The sequence below is a fragment of the Centrocercus urophasianus genome, unplaced genomic scaffold (assembly GCF_019232065.1).
Source record: "Centrocercus urophasianus isolate 14NV4802_14NV808 unplaced genomic scaffold, USGS_Curo_1.0 seq_12, whole genome shotgun sequence".
Taxonomy (NCBI): Eukaryota; Metazoa; Chordata; class Aves; order Galliformes; family Phasianidae; genus Centrocercus; species Centrocercus urophasianus.
This window is the reverse complement of record NW_024884364.1, coordinates 4,464,545-4,480,938: the sequence shown is the minus strand read 5'-3', so window position 1 is coordinate 4,480,938 and position 16,394 is coordinate 4,464,545. Positions and strand designations below refer to the sequence as shown.

At 39.7% G+C, this 16,394-nt stretch overlaps 1 protein-coding gene across 2 annotated transcripts in view; it reads left to right on the top strand.

Annotated features, from left to right (window-relative positions):
- The first annotated feature begins 327 nt into the window (after positions 1 to 327).
- CFAP91 (cilia and flagella associated protein 91) overlaps positions 328 to 16,394 on the top strand; it is a 30,725-nt gene continuing 14,658 nt past the window's right edge. The window contains exons 1-10 of one of the 2 annotated variants that reach the window (XM_042810214.1): positions 356 to 401; positions 671 to 747; positions 2,882 to 3,039; positions 6,139 to 6,222; positions 8,197 to 8,253; positions 9,151 to 9,332; positions 10,251 to 10,428; positions 10,731 to 10,888; positions 11,146 to 11,328; positions 11,771 to 11,913. In XM_042810214.1, the coding sequence (XP_042666148.1) occupies positions 2,906 to 3,039; positions 6,139 to 6,222; positions 8,197 to 8,253; positions 9,151 to 9,332; positions 10,251 to 10,428; positions 10,731 to 10,888; positions 11,146 to 11,328; positions 11,771 to 11,913 (1,119 nt within the window). In that variant the 5' untranslated portion in view covers positions 356 to 401; positions 671 to 747; positions 2,882 to 2,905. Of the gene's footprint in view, positions 402 to 670; positions 748 to 2,881; positions 3,040 to 6,138; positions 6,223 to 8,196; positions 8,254 to 9,150; positions 9,333 to 10,250; positions 10,429 to 10,730; positions 10,889 to 11,145; positions 11,329 to 11,770; positions 11,914 to 16,394 lie in introns of both variants that reach the window. The other variant, XM_042810211.1, reaches the window with a different exon arrangement.

Genomic DNA, 16,394 nt, shown 5'->3' with positions numbered 1-16,394 from the left:
TTTTATAGCAAGGGATGTCCTGTAGACGTGAGCAGAGCCAGAAACATCTGGATTTAAATCCAGTACTCCAGCTTAATTGCTAAAAAGTTTTTCTTAAGCACTTAGCAAGGATCCAGGAGAACTGGGGAGCACCGTCTACAACAAGGGCTGGTGCTGTGAAGGACTTGAGGTGGTAGTACCGATGTAGCAGCATTCAGTACCGGTGATGAAGAACCGCCCCCACCACCCTCCATCTTGGGCAGGACAAAGCCCGCCGCCTCGGCTTCCTCTCAGCGCGGTGACGTCACACAGGGGGCGTGGCCTCCGTTGCCCCGGTAACGGCGGGCGTCCGCCGCCATCAGCCGCGCAGCGTCTCCGCATCCCGCAGGCGGCTTCCGGTCGGACTTTCCGCCGCCTCCACGGTACTCCCCGCAGCACGCGGCCTCCGGGGCGGGGGGACTGGGGTGGCCAGGCCCAGCATCCCCGCGGGCAGCGGTCGCGGCCTTCGGGTGTGCGTCTCCGCCTGTGGCGGGGGTCTGGGAGCGGGACAGCTGTGCAGCCGCTGGGGCTGACTGCCCGTCCGTTTTTAACCTGTTTGGGCAGACTTTTAAAGAGGGAAAGGATCCTGAGCGGTGTCCCCCGCTGGTGCCTTCTGTGTGTAACTAGATCCATTTGTTCATTTATCTTTCAGACCCTCTGTACACGTTACCAATTGAGAAGGGCCATTCAAAGGCAAATGCCCACATTCAGCTTGTCAGTGAGAATTTGGTAGGTGTTTGCCAAAGAGAGCTCACCTGGTACGCCTGGTTTTCCACACGTATGCACACAAGTGGATAGAACCTTATTTACTCAGCTGCTCCCTTAAAGCAACAACCTACACAGCAAAGGAAGGAAAGTTAGGAATTTTACCTGATATAAAAGACAACGCAGGGAGCACCTTATTGCTGGCTGGGATGACTGTAGCAGCAGCCTCAAAATGTCCAGTTTCATATCCTGGGTAGTTTCCAAAATTGCATATAGGTATTTTTAATAACGTACCAAATGCTGATAAACAATATCTTGCATATGGCATTAAGATCTAATAAAACAACTGGGCTGTTGTTCGAATACAGCTGTTAAAATGTGTTATTTCAGTGTCCTCTTCCGTACCTTGGGATGTAGTTGCATTGCAGCTCAAGGTAACAACATACTCAAACAGCTTGAAATCTACCAGGTATCAACAGCTAAGCAGCCTGTAACAGGTTGCAAACCCATCCTGATTCTTCCAGGTTTGCATAGCTCAGCTTCCCTTAGCTCTTAGTTAGCCCGTGCTTAGCTCTCCCACCGTCCTCCTGCTATCAGTATTCAACCTAGCTAGTTTAAAACCAGCTAGGGCACATCCTTAGGGAACTGCAGTCACATCTTTGGACAGCAGTGATCGATGTCTGGACAGGCTGCATATAGGCAGAATGCCAAGAAAAAGCAGACTTGCTACAGCAAGACTGCAGCAGCACAATGAATTGGATTTTAAACTAAGAGCCCTCCTGAAACTTTGTGCTTGACTGAGCGTACAAGGCAGATATTTGAGACTCTGAAAGTCCATTCCTATCCAGCAAGGAGAAATTCCCCCACATGAAACATTTTTTTGAAAAATGTTTCTGGATGTCTCTTACCTAGTTATGTCAGGCTCTTGTATATGTAAATATATATCTACTTGACAGAGATGTGTGCTTGTCGACCCCTCTGTGCAGAAACACGTGAAACTGTCATCAAAAAGATCCCTGCAACAGTGTGGCTGTGCCAACAGCTCAGGCGCAACAAGTAAGCAGATGCACAGTCACAAAGGTTGTGAATGTCATAGATGTAATGTTGCAGACGGTATGGTGACGTACTCTGATTTCTATAAAATGTTTTTTAAGTGTATGAATCACCAACTGTGTAACCTGCAATACAAAACAAAACAACTTTGAATTCCTGATCTATAGCATCACAAAATGGGGTGGGCAGAGGCTGAGCTAATGCTCGTTTATAAGCACTTCCAAACTCCTAGAACTTGAATTCCCTTCCAAGAGAAATAAAACAAAGATGCAGTCTCATGCCCAGAAAGCAGTTACTCATAGAAGGTTGCCTAGGTCTTCATAATCTGACACACTCTGATGAGTTAGTGTGCTTGAAATGTCACTGTTATCCTATATGCCTGCGAGTTACTATCCACTGAAATGAAAGGGGTAATGTGCAATTCAAAACAGATTTCAGGCTCTACAGAAGCCAATGTATCTATATCACTTATAATTGAGTCACAATTACAAAGATTTATTGGTAACCATAAATCTTCAAATTTAAGGCATATCTATCGAGGGAAATCAGTGCTCCAGAAGAAAGAGTGTGGATTTTTAATGTGATCTTTTTTGTATGCTAACTCCCATCAAGGTATTTTTAGCACATGCTAAAATTACTGTATTATAAAATAATGTAATTTTACTCTCTAAGTAAAATAACTGCTTCTTCATTTCTAGAGCACACCTAGGGGGAAGGAGTTACATGGGGTAATCTGCTAGAAGTTCACGTGACTCCATATTCACAGTTTCTGCACACTAACTTCTTTATGCAACAAAACTGTTAGACCCTTGGATTTGTAGTATAAGTTTAGATACTGGAAAACAGCCAGAAGACATATCTGTGCATCTGCTGCTAGTCTGATATGCTCCACATCTTGAGAAGTACCATCTAACTGGCTGCAGTCATTAGCATGTGTATGTCTTCTTCTTTCCTCTTCCCAAATGCCCTGTAAATAACATCAGCCTTTTCTGTGGATTGCTTGTATATACATATACTCATCAGCACCAGCCGAAATTATGATCACTTTAATGCTCTTTGAAATCACTAACGCATCTCTTCTTCTTTATGTCCACACAAACATTAGGTAGAAGTACCAGTCTTCACAAGTATGCTTAGTAGCTTGCTCCATTTCCCGGGCTATGAGCTGTGCTTGGAGGGCAAAGATGCAGTGCCTCCATTTATTGATCGAAGATGGAGAGAGAGGGCTCAGCGGCGCCTGAAGGCTCTTCAGCAGCTTGCAGTGTAAGTGTTTCATGCTTGGGTAATTTAAAACAAACTTGCAAACAAAAACAACAAAAACCCTGACGCACTGAAGTGGTGTTGACTGCAATTTGCTCCTACTTATATTGCCCTTGAAATTAAGAGATTGCAGCTGTTGTGTTGTTTCCCATCTGTTTCTTACAGGGTGGACACTACACATTCCTTCATCCCTGTGCTATCTGCTCTGCAGTAGCTGCTGGCAAAATGAAGAGTAATTCAATCTCTTATAGATCAGACAAGTTGCAAAGTCTTCACTGGCTCACGAGTTACTTCAGTGGTAGCTGTCCGAGGAACTTGCAGCCAGGTGGATTGCTTTTGCTGTTCATTCAAGCATGTATGGTGCTTGAACCGGGGCACGCGTTTATAGTTCAGAAGTTTTTTTCTGACTTTTCTCCTGGCATTGCAACCTGCACTTCTAATTCAGCAAATATTTAAGCAATCATTTGAGTTTTGCCACAGTATGCGTCTTTAAGAGTCTTCTTGTAGCAACACTCAAGAATGCAGGCATTAGCCTGGCTACTTGTTTTCATTTTTTTTTTTGCTGCCCTAACAAACTAACTTTAGATCATGGGCTCTTCATATGATATATTCTCTGGTTTTGTTAACTGAGTTTTACCATTTGCCAGAGAGTAATCAAGGAAGTTTAAGAGTGATATGAAGAATTTCACGCCTATTTCTGCACATGAAAACCTCAGTGGCTTCTTCTATTTTGCTTGCTATTCTGTAGCAGCAGCCTTTCTGAAACCTCAAGTGTTTTAAAAATACATTCACATTTCAGCAACATATATTTGCAAAACATCTTGCAATTAGTAATATATATATATATATATGAAGAAAGAGAAATACATCCCTTCTGTTTCAGTGCTGCCGATAGTGAAGGTAGAATTATTTTCCAGCTGTCGTTTCAGTAGCTGTGTTGCTTCTGCAAGGTTATCAGGAATGAATGCTCGTTTATTTCAGCAAAGTCAGCAAATGTAAGTCAAGGTCTTGGAAGAGGCAGGATCTGAGGAATAAAAGAGGCTGTTTCACTGGCTTCCCATTGTGCCTATAACATATCATAACAGGATGAATAGCTTATGCTAATAAAGTTAGATCTTAAGAATAAGTGCCCACCTGTGCTGAATGAAACATAAATCCATCTAACAGCAGCGCTCATACATAGAGTCAGCTAGTGGAATTAGCCATCAGCTCAGTTAACTCATTAGAATTTCAAACACGACTTTACAGTAATAGGTTGATTAGTGCTGAGTAAGTATCTACTATTATCATACAGCATCTTGAACCCTTCTCCTCTCCTCTGTTACATGATGTGACTAAAAATGCTGGGAAGAGATGACCTTGTCAGTAAACAGTATGTCAAGGGAGATGTAGGAAGCATTACTCTGCAGGCATTGCTGTAGTTTGTAGCCGTATGGTTGGCTCCTTGAGTTCCACAGCAAAGCTCACAGGGCTTATGAGGTCTTTGAAGACAGTTGATGTCACTATGCAGCCCCTGTTTTTATCCCAGCTGTCAAGCAATATTATGCATTATTTACCTTATAGAGAGTCAATGAGGCTCTGTATTTAAAATTAAGTGGCATCAACCAACTCGAGTACCCAGAATCCCATACACTTAAGGTCAGAATTGTTGTAAGTTATCAAAAAAGATATTAGGAAAACAGAACCTTCAGGACTGGCCTTACAAACAATTTAATGATTGACTTTAATAGCACGATATACTACTTAAAAACAACAACAACAGGAAAAACACCACAATTTTGTTTTTTTCAAGGTTGCAGGTTGAGAAGAATAAGACTGGAATATGAAGTAGCTGTGAAATCTAATGGCAGTCCTGATATAGCCTTCAAAGGACTCAATCTCAAACATTCCCTCACTGATTGCCTCAATAGACCACCTGTTTTTAAAATAAAGACCTCATGGCGATAAAAGAAAGAAAACCAAGATGGTCTGACTACTGTAAATTCAAGATGGAGAGAAAATGAAGAAACACTGTTGATGTACTTATTTCAGCATAATTTTTGAAACATTCACATGAACAGCATAATTTTTCTCCTGTATTAGAGAACTGTAATTGAAATCATAGAATCATAGAATCACTCAAATTGGAAAAAACCTTTAAGATCATCAAGTTCTACCACAACCTAACCATACTACCCTAACTCTAACAACCCTCTGGTAAATCATGTCCCTGAGCGGAATGCAGAGAAATACTAGCATGGTATCTTTTCCATGAAAGATTGTCTCCTTCCCAAGAGCACAAAATAACTCAATTTCAGCGTTTACATTCATAAAGTTCTCCAATGGGTACCTTCTAGGGATATGCTCTCTGAAGGAAGGGCAATCTAATGCTAATTCTACAAGTCCATTTGACTCAGTGGGGTTGTGTCTTCTCTGTTCAACACAAAAAGTCCCTCCATATGTACTTGCAATCATATAACAGTGTTAACAAGAATTTTCTTCAGAGAACTTGGGTTTCTTCTGGAAAAAAAACCAAAACTGAGCATATACATATCCCAGGATCTCTCATTTGTTCATCCAAAAGTTATTCCTCCCTTCTTTCCTCATTGTTGCTTCTAAGCTTTCTCACACTTATTTGAAATCCCTAGCTACTTTTGGAAATCAGCAAATTGTAGTTTTCCACTTTGTTCACTATATCACATACCTTCACTTTACCACATATTTTCTGTTATGGAAAGTTTTTCACTTTAAGAAAATGAGCTCAGCCCCTCAACTCTCAATAGAAGTATTTTTTTAGGTTAAGCATTTAGGCCTTGTCATGACAGGTACATAAAGAACTTTTATTAAATCTGTCTGGAGACTTTTTTTTTCTGCCAGGGAAATAACACAATAAGGTGTGAAATTGTCTTGCTGCATATGTAAGTATGAAAAAAAGCAAAATATAATTGCTTGCGTATGTATGAGGATTTTGTGGAATTTGTAATATGCATGTTTGGATTGTGCAACCAGAGAAGTAGAGAGGAAAAATGAATGATGATGCATAAGAAAAAGAAGTCAGAACTGCTCTGAATGTATTTCATGAGTAAAGAATCTGTACTACCTTGCCTGTATTTTGGCTTTTAGAGGTCAAACTTCTCTTCAGATACCCCAAATGGTGTATGAAGATCCTGAAGTTACTGGAAGGAATCGCTACAAATATTTTGCAAGGTAAGGAATGAACTAATTTGAAACAGAGTTCTGAAGCTTGATTTTGTGAAGTTCATATAATACTTATATGTTCAAGTCTGTTCTCCTTTTTGTTTTACTCTCTCCTTTTTTTTTTTTTTTTGGTCTTTTCTGTCTCTTTACATTCACACTGTCCCAGAATTTTCAGGTAATGAGTTACTGTACGAAGCATTCTGTACTTAATCATTATTTGTAGAAAATTTCAGGCAAACTAGACCACCGTGGCACTCAAAACCCCTGGAAATGTTCCTTCTATGGAAGGCACAGAAGACATTTTTAAACTCCCAATTTTTTTTCCAGGAGCAGAATGGGATGAAAGGGAATCTTTAATTAACTTTTCATCCATGTCCTCTACTGCGGTACTGCTCTGTTCCTGCCAGAATTACACTGCGGTCAGCACTAGAATCATGATCTAAACCAACAGCTAGCATACAAACATTCTCAACTTAGTCATGTGTGCTTTGTGTTAAATCCATTTGAAGAGACAGTTATTGGCCAACACAACCACTTTAAATCCCATAAAAATTGTATGTTATTAACATTCTTTAATGCTACTGTAATAGAGTCCATTCTTTCTGATAGGACCTTCGTGTTTGGTTAGCTTAACAGTAACACTGACAGAATAGAATCATAGAGTGGTTTGGGTTGGAAGATCATCTAGTTCCAAGCCCCCTGCTATAGGCAGGGACACCACCCTCTAGACCAGGTTGCTCAAAGCCCCATCCAGTCTGGTCTTGACTCTCTTTGAAGGGGGAAAAGTAAAACAGTACAGTAGTAGTCACCTGCAAAAAGTCTTATGCACAGCTTTTGTTAATTGAAAGCTTTTAGTTCATCTGGTTGCTTTAGAGAAAGAAAATGAAGGACTGTGTGTTAAAGAATCAGAACAAAAGTATTCCTAATTCATCAGCTGTTCTTTATAATATTCCGTTAAATCTTGACTGTAAATAGAAAGCATTTCTCATTTATAAAAACTAAATGTTTAAAACATCATATAAAATATTATTTAAGGGGCAACAACTGCTTACATGGGTTGATTGTGATAGGACCAGGGGGAATGGTTTTAAACTGAAATGGGAGGTTTAGGTTAGATATCAGGAGGAAGTTTTTCACACAGAGGTGGTCACACACTGAACAGGTTGCCCAAGGAGGCTGTGGATGCCCCATCCCTGGAGGCATTCAAGGCCAGGCTGGATGTGGCTCTGGGCAGCCTGGTCTGGTGGTTGGCGACCCTGCACACAGCAGGGGGGTTGAAACTAGATGATCTTTGAAGTCCTATTCAACCAGGCCATTCTATGGTAATCACAGTATACCAATTCTACACCTTTTTCAAGTTTCAGACATGCGAAGTTTTCTAGTTTGTAATGTCTTTTAAGTCTCTCAGAGGCTTAGGAGGATTGCTATGGAGCAACAGTATGCAAACTATAAGAATGCCTAAGAAAGAATTCTTAGTATGAATACTTTGTCTTCATGTCCTGTCTTAGTGTACATCACTGTATAATAAATATAATAGGTCTACTTTTGCTTTTTCTATTGGACCACTTGGAAGTAGTCTGCTGGTGTCCAGAATCTCTATGCTGTTGAAAATCACTGATTTAATTTGCTTTGCTATTGGTGACTCCCCATTTCCTAGCACACCACAGATCACTGTAATTCTTCTGAAATCACAACTGCATCAGTATCAAAAGCCGTAAGGAAAATCAAGATTTTGAATCAGAAAATACTTATTTTTTTTCATGCTCTGTCTGAAAAATAGCACTCATTCCTTCTATTGAAGTATTACTTAGCTGTGAAAGTATTCTTGAATATTCAGGCACAACGTGCAGGTTCAGATTCTGAGTTGTGGAAAATCAGTATAACTCCACTGAAATTAATGAACTGCAGTTTTTCTAAGCTATAATGATCTTTTATGCCTCATGGCTATTGACTTGTCCCTTTGTTCTCCTTTTTTTTCTTCAGACCTCTTGTCCCTCCTAACAAGCTGCTTCCACTAGATGTTTCTTATGTGATTGCAAAGTAAGTATTGGCTTCTGAAACAAAACTGTTGTAATAGGCCACAGCTCACCTGAAAATGATTGGTTAACTACTTAGTTAGTGATTAATAGTTTTTGTAATGAATGACAGGAAAAACTTGGTAAGTGATAGAGTTTGTTCACTGTTGAGAATTCCTGGGTGAGCAGGTGACTGCCTGGTTTGGTGCTTGCTTGCAGTAGGTAAGCAGTGCTTTCAGACAGAAGTAGTATGTTAAGATTATGAGGCCTGAAACAGACTGCCAAGCATCTCTGAATCTTGGAAGAAATACCTCTACAGAGGATTCTCCAGTACAGCATTAAATACTATTGAAAATTTTCCTGATGTTTTTTTGTTGTTTTATTTTTTTAATACAATTTCTGTGATGGCTGCAATACTGTTCAATTGTATAGAGCATCCATTGAGTAATGTGGTAGTCTGATGTGATTTGCAATGCAGATCAAATTTTGAAGAATGCAAATGGAATCAATGGAAGTTGCAACTGCTTGTACCAGAACTGAGTTTTGTTCTGGAAATGCTGGAAATGCAAACATGTAAGTTAAACTGAAGCAGCGCTCCTTCATGTTATACTCAGCCATCAGTTACATTTTGTGCCTATTAGAAGCAGTGCTTTAGAATGAAGACATAGGGCAGATTTGCAGCAATAATTCAAGAGAGCTGAAACTGGGAGATTTCTGGTTTGCTTATATAAGGAGGAAGCGTTCGAAGGACTTGGTGTTACCTCTGTCTGCTTTTAGTAAAGGTAATGGATTTAACGTGAATGAAAGCAAAATTCAGATGAAACAACACACATTTGAATGTGGTACCTTTGATGTAGTGTTGCATCTCTGTTTTGTTCTTTTAAATGTGACAAATGTTCTTCCATCTTTCATCACTTTTTAGGACAGAGCCCAATGTCTATTTATCTACAAGAGACAGCGAGATCTTTGGTCCCAAAATACGAACTTTTGGCACACAGACCGATTACAGGGATGGTGAAGCCCAGACAGATCCATATTCCCCTGAATATGTAGTTCCCAGTGGCTCAGTCCCCGAGCTTCTGACACTTGCTACTCTCACTTGGGGTGAGTTGCAGAATCAAGATAAATTGTAATAGTTATATCCCTCCTTTAGCAGCAGATTCTCCTTTATTCAATGTCAGGTTTCAAGTCTACTTGTACCTTTGGTATGGTAGCCCTTTGCAGTCTTCCTTTGTGGCACAATAAAGTGATAATGGCCTGAAGTTGAACATAGAAAGGTTCAGGTTGCACATTAGAAAACATTTCTTTCCAAAAGAGTGGTAATGCATTGGAACAGATTGCCCAGGGAGGTAGTAGAGTCACTGTCTCTGGAAGTTCTCAAGAAAAGTGTAGATGTGGCACTGAGGGACATGGTTTAGTAGACATTGTGGTGATGGGTTGATAGTTGGACTAGGTGATATTAATGATCTTTTTCAACCTTAATGATTCTATGATTGTATGGTTATTTTATCTATTTTTAAAATAGGTATAGTATTCACATATTTAATAGTGCTCTTCTGGGGCATTTAATAAAGAGCTTTGAGTATAAGAAGGTCACATGTTTTACAAGTATGAACTAGTAGAAGTTTTGCACTTACCCTCTGTTCTTCAGTTGTTCTGAGCTAGACATCAGTAAGAAAATAAGAATGCTTCTGTGAAAGAATAGAGCCTGTGGTCCTCATCTCCCAGTGTTTCATCTACAGTAGTGATGCGTACTGGGGGATGACACAGTAAGTGCTCATTCTCAGAAAATATCCGCCTTTCCAGCCTGCAGTAGAGGAATGAAGAGATAACATTCATGTCAACTAAGCTATAGCAACTGCAGGTCCAATCATTTCTCATGTAGTATTCTACTGGCTTTGGATGTATTTACTTCTGCATCTCTTTAACGTAGCGGTTTGTGCCCATGAAGCCCTCTAATACTTTAGTGCCCTGGTGGATTGACAGTTCTTCTAAAGAGCTGCTGTTTCTTGTCCCTCTAAGGCCGGGGGCTACCAGCAGGACTAGCCGAAGTGGAGATGATTGAACGTGCCCGGGAAAAACGTGCATGGGAAGCAACTCTTCCAGCCATGGACAGTGCCTCGAACATTGCAAAGAGGAGGAAAATGATGGAGGAAATGGAGAGGAAGGAATGGGCTTTTAGAGAACAGGAAATAGAAAAGTGAGAGTCCAGTTGTACACTTTATTTCTTTTAATTATGACCTAAAGAGAAAAGAAACAAGAAGGGTTAGAGGATTGGCTGGAGGGTACAAACCTTTGATTTCTGCAGAAAGGATATTTTTGTTAAATTTAATATGAGATTGCTACTACAGCAGTCTTTCCACCAGCAGGTTTCCACTTTTAAAAAAGAAAGATTAAAAATGAGATACGCAATATGAACTGTGTGTAAAGCCACCAGCTGGTACATTGCACAGAACAGTGCAGAGTTCTCTAAATCATACCTGGCTTTTCTTTTCCTTAAAGGTTGCAAGAGATTCGACTGGAAGTCTTTAAGAAGCTGCTGCAGAGGCGAGAGGAGAAACAAAATGAGCTGGATGCCAAGCGCTTGGATGACCACTGGCAAAATCATCAGAAGGCTAAAGAAGAGAAAATAAAAAAGATTCAGCGCGATTTTGCACTGAGTATGTTTGAAAACCAGGGAGAGCGCAGTGTGAAATTTAGTTTTCAAACAAGCCCTTTCTATTTTCACAAGGTTGCAGTCTTTGTTCAAGATTAAACAGGTAGCAACCACAATATAGATATGCACAGCCAGCATGTGTTCTGAGCAAACTGGCCATGTTTTGTATTATCCAGCAGGAGCCTTTGTGAATTCCTGAAGCTGAGGCTTTTTAAAACTGTTTGTACGAAGAAAGTTCTTACATTTGTGTATCCTTTTCAGTGCTCAGGAAACTGATAGCTAAGAGAAAGAACGTGATGGGGAAGCTGGAAAGACGCGATATCATCAGAGAGTACACTGACTTTGCATCACAAACATATGCTCCTTTGTCTAGGATTGGGTATTTCCCAGACAACCATTCTGAACGCTACGTTGTAAAAAGCTTCTATCTTAACACCTTTGCAGGTAAGGCATTTTGGAAGTGTATAATCAAAGAATATTAGGATGTTATAATCACAAAATAAACAAGAGAGTTAGGCAAAGCAGACTATGATAACAAAAGAGAATAAACAGAAGGCTTACCCCCATCCTGGGCTCACCCACAAAACTCCAGCAGAGCAGATCTCCAGAAGAGACCCTTCCCCACTGGTAGCCAGCTCTTAAATAGGTCTAGGAGGGGTGAAGCCAGGCTCCACCCCTTCCAGCAGCACAGGTGAATTGCCTTCACCTGTGCTCTTCTGGCTGACTTACTGCTTGCCTCAGGTGATCAATCAGAGGTTCAGGCTGTGACTCAGGAGTTCCCATACAGGAAGACTTAGTTGCTATGAGATATTTATTAAAAATACTAACAAACTTCAAATTTTGATCTCCATCACTCTGTTACTTAGTTGCTCTTTGTTTCTCTCAGGACTGTGCGAACTGGAAGCATCTCTCCCAGATTCTGTCACCCAGGTCGAAATTAAAGCTCCAAAGCCTAAAAACAACATCACTAAGACTGGATATATTAAAAGATCAGCAAGGCTAGAAGTGGAGCTGGCACTGGTTCACCAGGTATGGAGGTGCATCCAGCAGTATGTCAGTTCCTTTCAGGTTTGAACTGCCCTGAAATGCTTTTAGGAAGACAAACGTGTAAGCAATCTCCCAATTTGCTGTGCTAAATTCATATTTTGTCTAAGACAACTTCAAGGACAGAGTGTATGAGACATTCAGTCTGTTGTAGACATGACCAGCACTGCTCTGGAACTCAGTCTGTTAGTACTTCTTTCGCATGAACATCTGTGGCTCTGCTTCAGCCTTCTAGAAAACAAGCATAGCTGCTTCTGTCTACCTACAGATTTGGTATTTGGGCTGGGATGTGCTATGTCAGTTAGAAAGTGTGTCCTGCAATTTGCTCATTCTCTTTTCTCCTTTGCACATGTGGCAAGCCTGCTGGTTACACTGCCAAACTAATAATGATTAAGTAAACCAAATGTGAATTCATAGTTTAAAAGTTTTTTTACATTTTAAAAAATGTCTATTCTAAGTACATGTTGTAAAAACACGTGCAGCAAAGCGTGATTGAGATGGCTGCACTCATAAAATCGGATCAGAAAGGAGGATTGAATCACTGTTATTCCTAAACAACAGCATTGTATCGTAGTGCTTTGTATATCTTAATTTATCACAACTGTTCATGCACGTGAGATGTCCATATATGCAATTTACCACTGAGGAAAGAAACACCTTATTTGCATCTACAGTCACAATATTAGTAAATTAAGTACTCCTTTAAGTATGCTCCTTATGAGGGTTACCTTTCTTTAAGATCAGGCTTATTCTTATGGGCTGATGCATCTCTAAAAAATACTAATGTTACTTATTTTTACTTTACAAATTTTTCTTTAGTGAAAAATACTTCAGATTTGGAAATTAAATGTATAGCATTCTTGGTTTAGTGTAATTAATTAATAGTCAATTGAATAATATTTAAATTGAAATATTGCTCTGAGAAAACAATCACATTACTTCAAGTTTAAATTTCACTGGACCTTGTAAAAGATTAAGCATTGTATCTGATCATTACTCAGATAGAAAATCTTCAGGAAAGTCTGTGCTACAGGAAGTGTCAGGAACTAAGGACACTGGTTGACTACAGATTTAGAGAAGAGAACGTGACACTACTGAAGAGGTTTGAGCTTGGATGCTTTCCACATAAGATAGTGATCATGTGACTCACGATCATGACACGTAGCTCTCATGCACAGCAGAATGTTAGCCTGAGCTTTCAGGACTGAAATCTAATTACAACAGTTGTATTCTGTTTTCAAAATACTTCTGATGGTTTGAAAGACCACAGTGGAATGTCTGAACTGTACCCACTGGTGAGAAATATGCCATAATAGAGGCTGCTAACGTAATTTTGTCTCTTCAAAGACGAAGCAATAGCCAAAAGGAATGGAATGCAGAACTAAAGCAGACAATACTGCATCTTTTCTTCTTAGGGCTATATTGATTTATACCAGCTGAGAGGCTAGCACAACAAAAACTCATTTCCCCTCCATAAAAAGGCAAAATATATATTCTTCTAAAGTCACAAAACATTTCCTTTGCAGGCAGAGATAATAAATCTACTGCATAAAATTTAACTACTAATTTTAGATATACAGAACAAGACACAAAGCTAGTCAGTCCAAACTAGCAGAAAGTAGTGACACACTGCTAGAGACTCAGCCAGCCACCATTAAACATATTTTTTGCTTAGAGCAACAAGAGAAGAAACAATTTTATCATAGCAGTCTATCTTCAGAATTGCAAGTATTTTTGTCTTGGTTAGCTCTTGAGCTCTGTGGTGATGCTGCTAATTAGTTCTCCCATCAGAGCCTTTGGATTCCTAAGTTTAGCAGCTGTAGCATGTTCTCTGGCTTAGCAGGGGCCTCTATGACAGGTCCAGTTCATAAGCTACTGGTGTTGTTGAGAAGTGGGGAGTAAAGGGGGCAGAATGCTTGATTAACAGAATCTAGCACTCGAGAGGACAGCAGTCCGGCCACTTGTTTTAAACAATCTCAAGCCTGCCAATAACCTCCTTTGGCTCAAAGAAAATGAAAGAGGTTTAAAGCAGACAGTTGAGGATCATCTCAAAAGGACTATGTTGCTTTGTGTGATTTCTACAGCCAAGCAGCTAGACCGGTGTTCTCTTCAAAATCCTCTTTTTAGCACTGCCCCAGCACTCTGTCTAGAAATTTTCTCCCTTAATTCTGGAAATGAAGCAGTACTCTAGTAAATTCAAAGTGTGTAATCATCTAGCTTTGGAATGAGCTTCCCGCTGTTTTTTTTTGTTTTGTTTTGTTTTGTTTTTGCTGGCTAATCTCTGGAAGGAGGCAGCGAAAGAGGAGGAATGTTAGACTTTGTCATTAGAAGTAATTGTTTTTAATAAAGAAAATCTGCAAGGCATGCTTCTGTGGCAAAAAAAGTGGAAAGTTGGACTAATTCTCTTCATTGTATTCCTCTTGCATTGCCATACTGAGCATCTTCCTAAAGTTAAAGGCTATAAAAAGGGACAAGAGATTATCCAGGGAACTACAGAAAGGGTGTATGTCCAGAAGAACAGCTCCCTCCAGAATTGAAACTAATCAAAAAAGGAATGATTTGGGAGGAGTATCCTGAAACCTTTTGCAAGAGTATAATTTACCTGCAGTGTTCTTTCAATAATTCTCTAAAACAAGAGAATGTAGCTGAAACAGGATTTACAGTAACAGCTATGTTCTGTACCTTAAACCAAATCTGTAAAAAGACAAGAAAAGCCAGTTCTTAGCCAGCACAAATAGTAATGATTAAAGGAATGTAAGTGAACCATTATACAACCGTAAGTGATAATCAAAGGCATTAATTCAGTTCAAAAAAGAGATAATGCACTGATGTAACTAATTATCACAGAAAATAAATGCGACTAGGGAATTGGATATGCCAAGGAACAGAGGAGCTACTGGAATAAATCCCAGTGCAGAGCAGTGCATGACTGCAGGCTGACCATGGTGCTCAAATGACTCAGAAGAGATGAAGTGTCAGGTAGTTTCAACGTGCTGGATCCAGATGACATCAGAACAGAGCATCTCTCACCTCAGCATCAAGTGCAACTCTCATCATGGCTATTTTCCTTCAACCCATTGCTGGAAGGAGGTGGAGAGATAGGATGGCCAAGAATATCTCTGGAGAAAATCTGTGCCAGCTTCAAAGAGTAGGAAAAGCCACTAAAGCAGTTATTTCATCTCTACATCAGATCGGTAGTTGGCTGATTCTCAGGTAGATTCTAAGAGCTATCACGTCAGACTTGAACAGCCAAGATGCAGCAGGCATGTTGCATTGCAAAGTATTCAGTCTGGCCTTAGTGATCTCACCTTTCTCATTCATGGGCAAAAAGGAAGGCAAAGACACAATAATATACTCTGTTGTATACGAAAATAAGACATGGTGTCCTGTGAACAAAGATGATTAAAGAGAAGGTAGATAATTAAGAAATCTAACAGATGGTTTCCTTGTATGAAGAGTTGTTTCTCAAGCCACTATCCTGTGAAGAGTTTTGCTTCGGTTGGAAGCCAGCCAAAAGAGCAAAGTGTTTGGTCGAAAGCAGAGGTGCCATTTCCTGTTCACTGCATTCATTAGGAAAATGAAAAGGAGGTGAAAGATTTAGCTGATCCTTCCCTGTCCAATCCAATCAGACTTTACCGTGACTCTGAACCTACTACTTGAAAGAAGTAACACAGTCTACCTCAGAAATGTTAGCATGTGAGAGGTAGGCAGTACCTTTTGAAATACGTTGCTTAGAACTTTAGCACATTTTTTGCGAAGTCTTAAGAAAATATTTATATAGCAATTCTTCCATTCTGATCTCTCTGTCTGGAATGGAAAAATGGTGACTTGTTAAGGTAAGCAGAACATGTTAATGCCAAAAACACACCTTCTTCTTTTTGTGCACTGAAATCTTAAAATACCTTAAAACCTCAGATTTGAGAAAGCAAATGGTAACCATTTTTGACTTAGTAAGGATAACAAAGCAGTGCTGGCTTGTGCTGACATGAAAGCTTACAACCACTTCTGAGAACTGCAGTACTTCTCAAAACTGCATTTATAAGAATTCCTGCTTGTCAGAAGTGTTTATAGATCTTCTGGCTTTGAAAGTTGGAATTCTGGTTGTGTTTTATTATTCTGGTTAACAAGAAAGATTTTTAAAGAAAAAGGTTTTATCAGAAAAATTCTTATGAATGCAGCATTGTATTAATAAACATAGGAGCCACTGTTTTGAAAATCATCACAATTATAAGGGATTTTTTTCTTTCACATTTTTCCCTATCATGCAAAACATCTTATAAATCATAGCAAGAACTACTGTGTTCTTCATGCCAGAAAGCTCGTAGGTCACCAAATACAAGAAAGGGTTCAGAAGATTTAATATTTTTGATCTGTAACCATTTCACGTGGCTTATATACAGTTTATAGGCTTTGACTTTTGCATTATTAACACGGTCCATTTCAGAAGTTTCACCAAAAAAGCATTT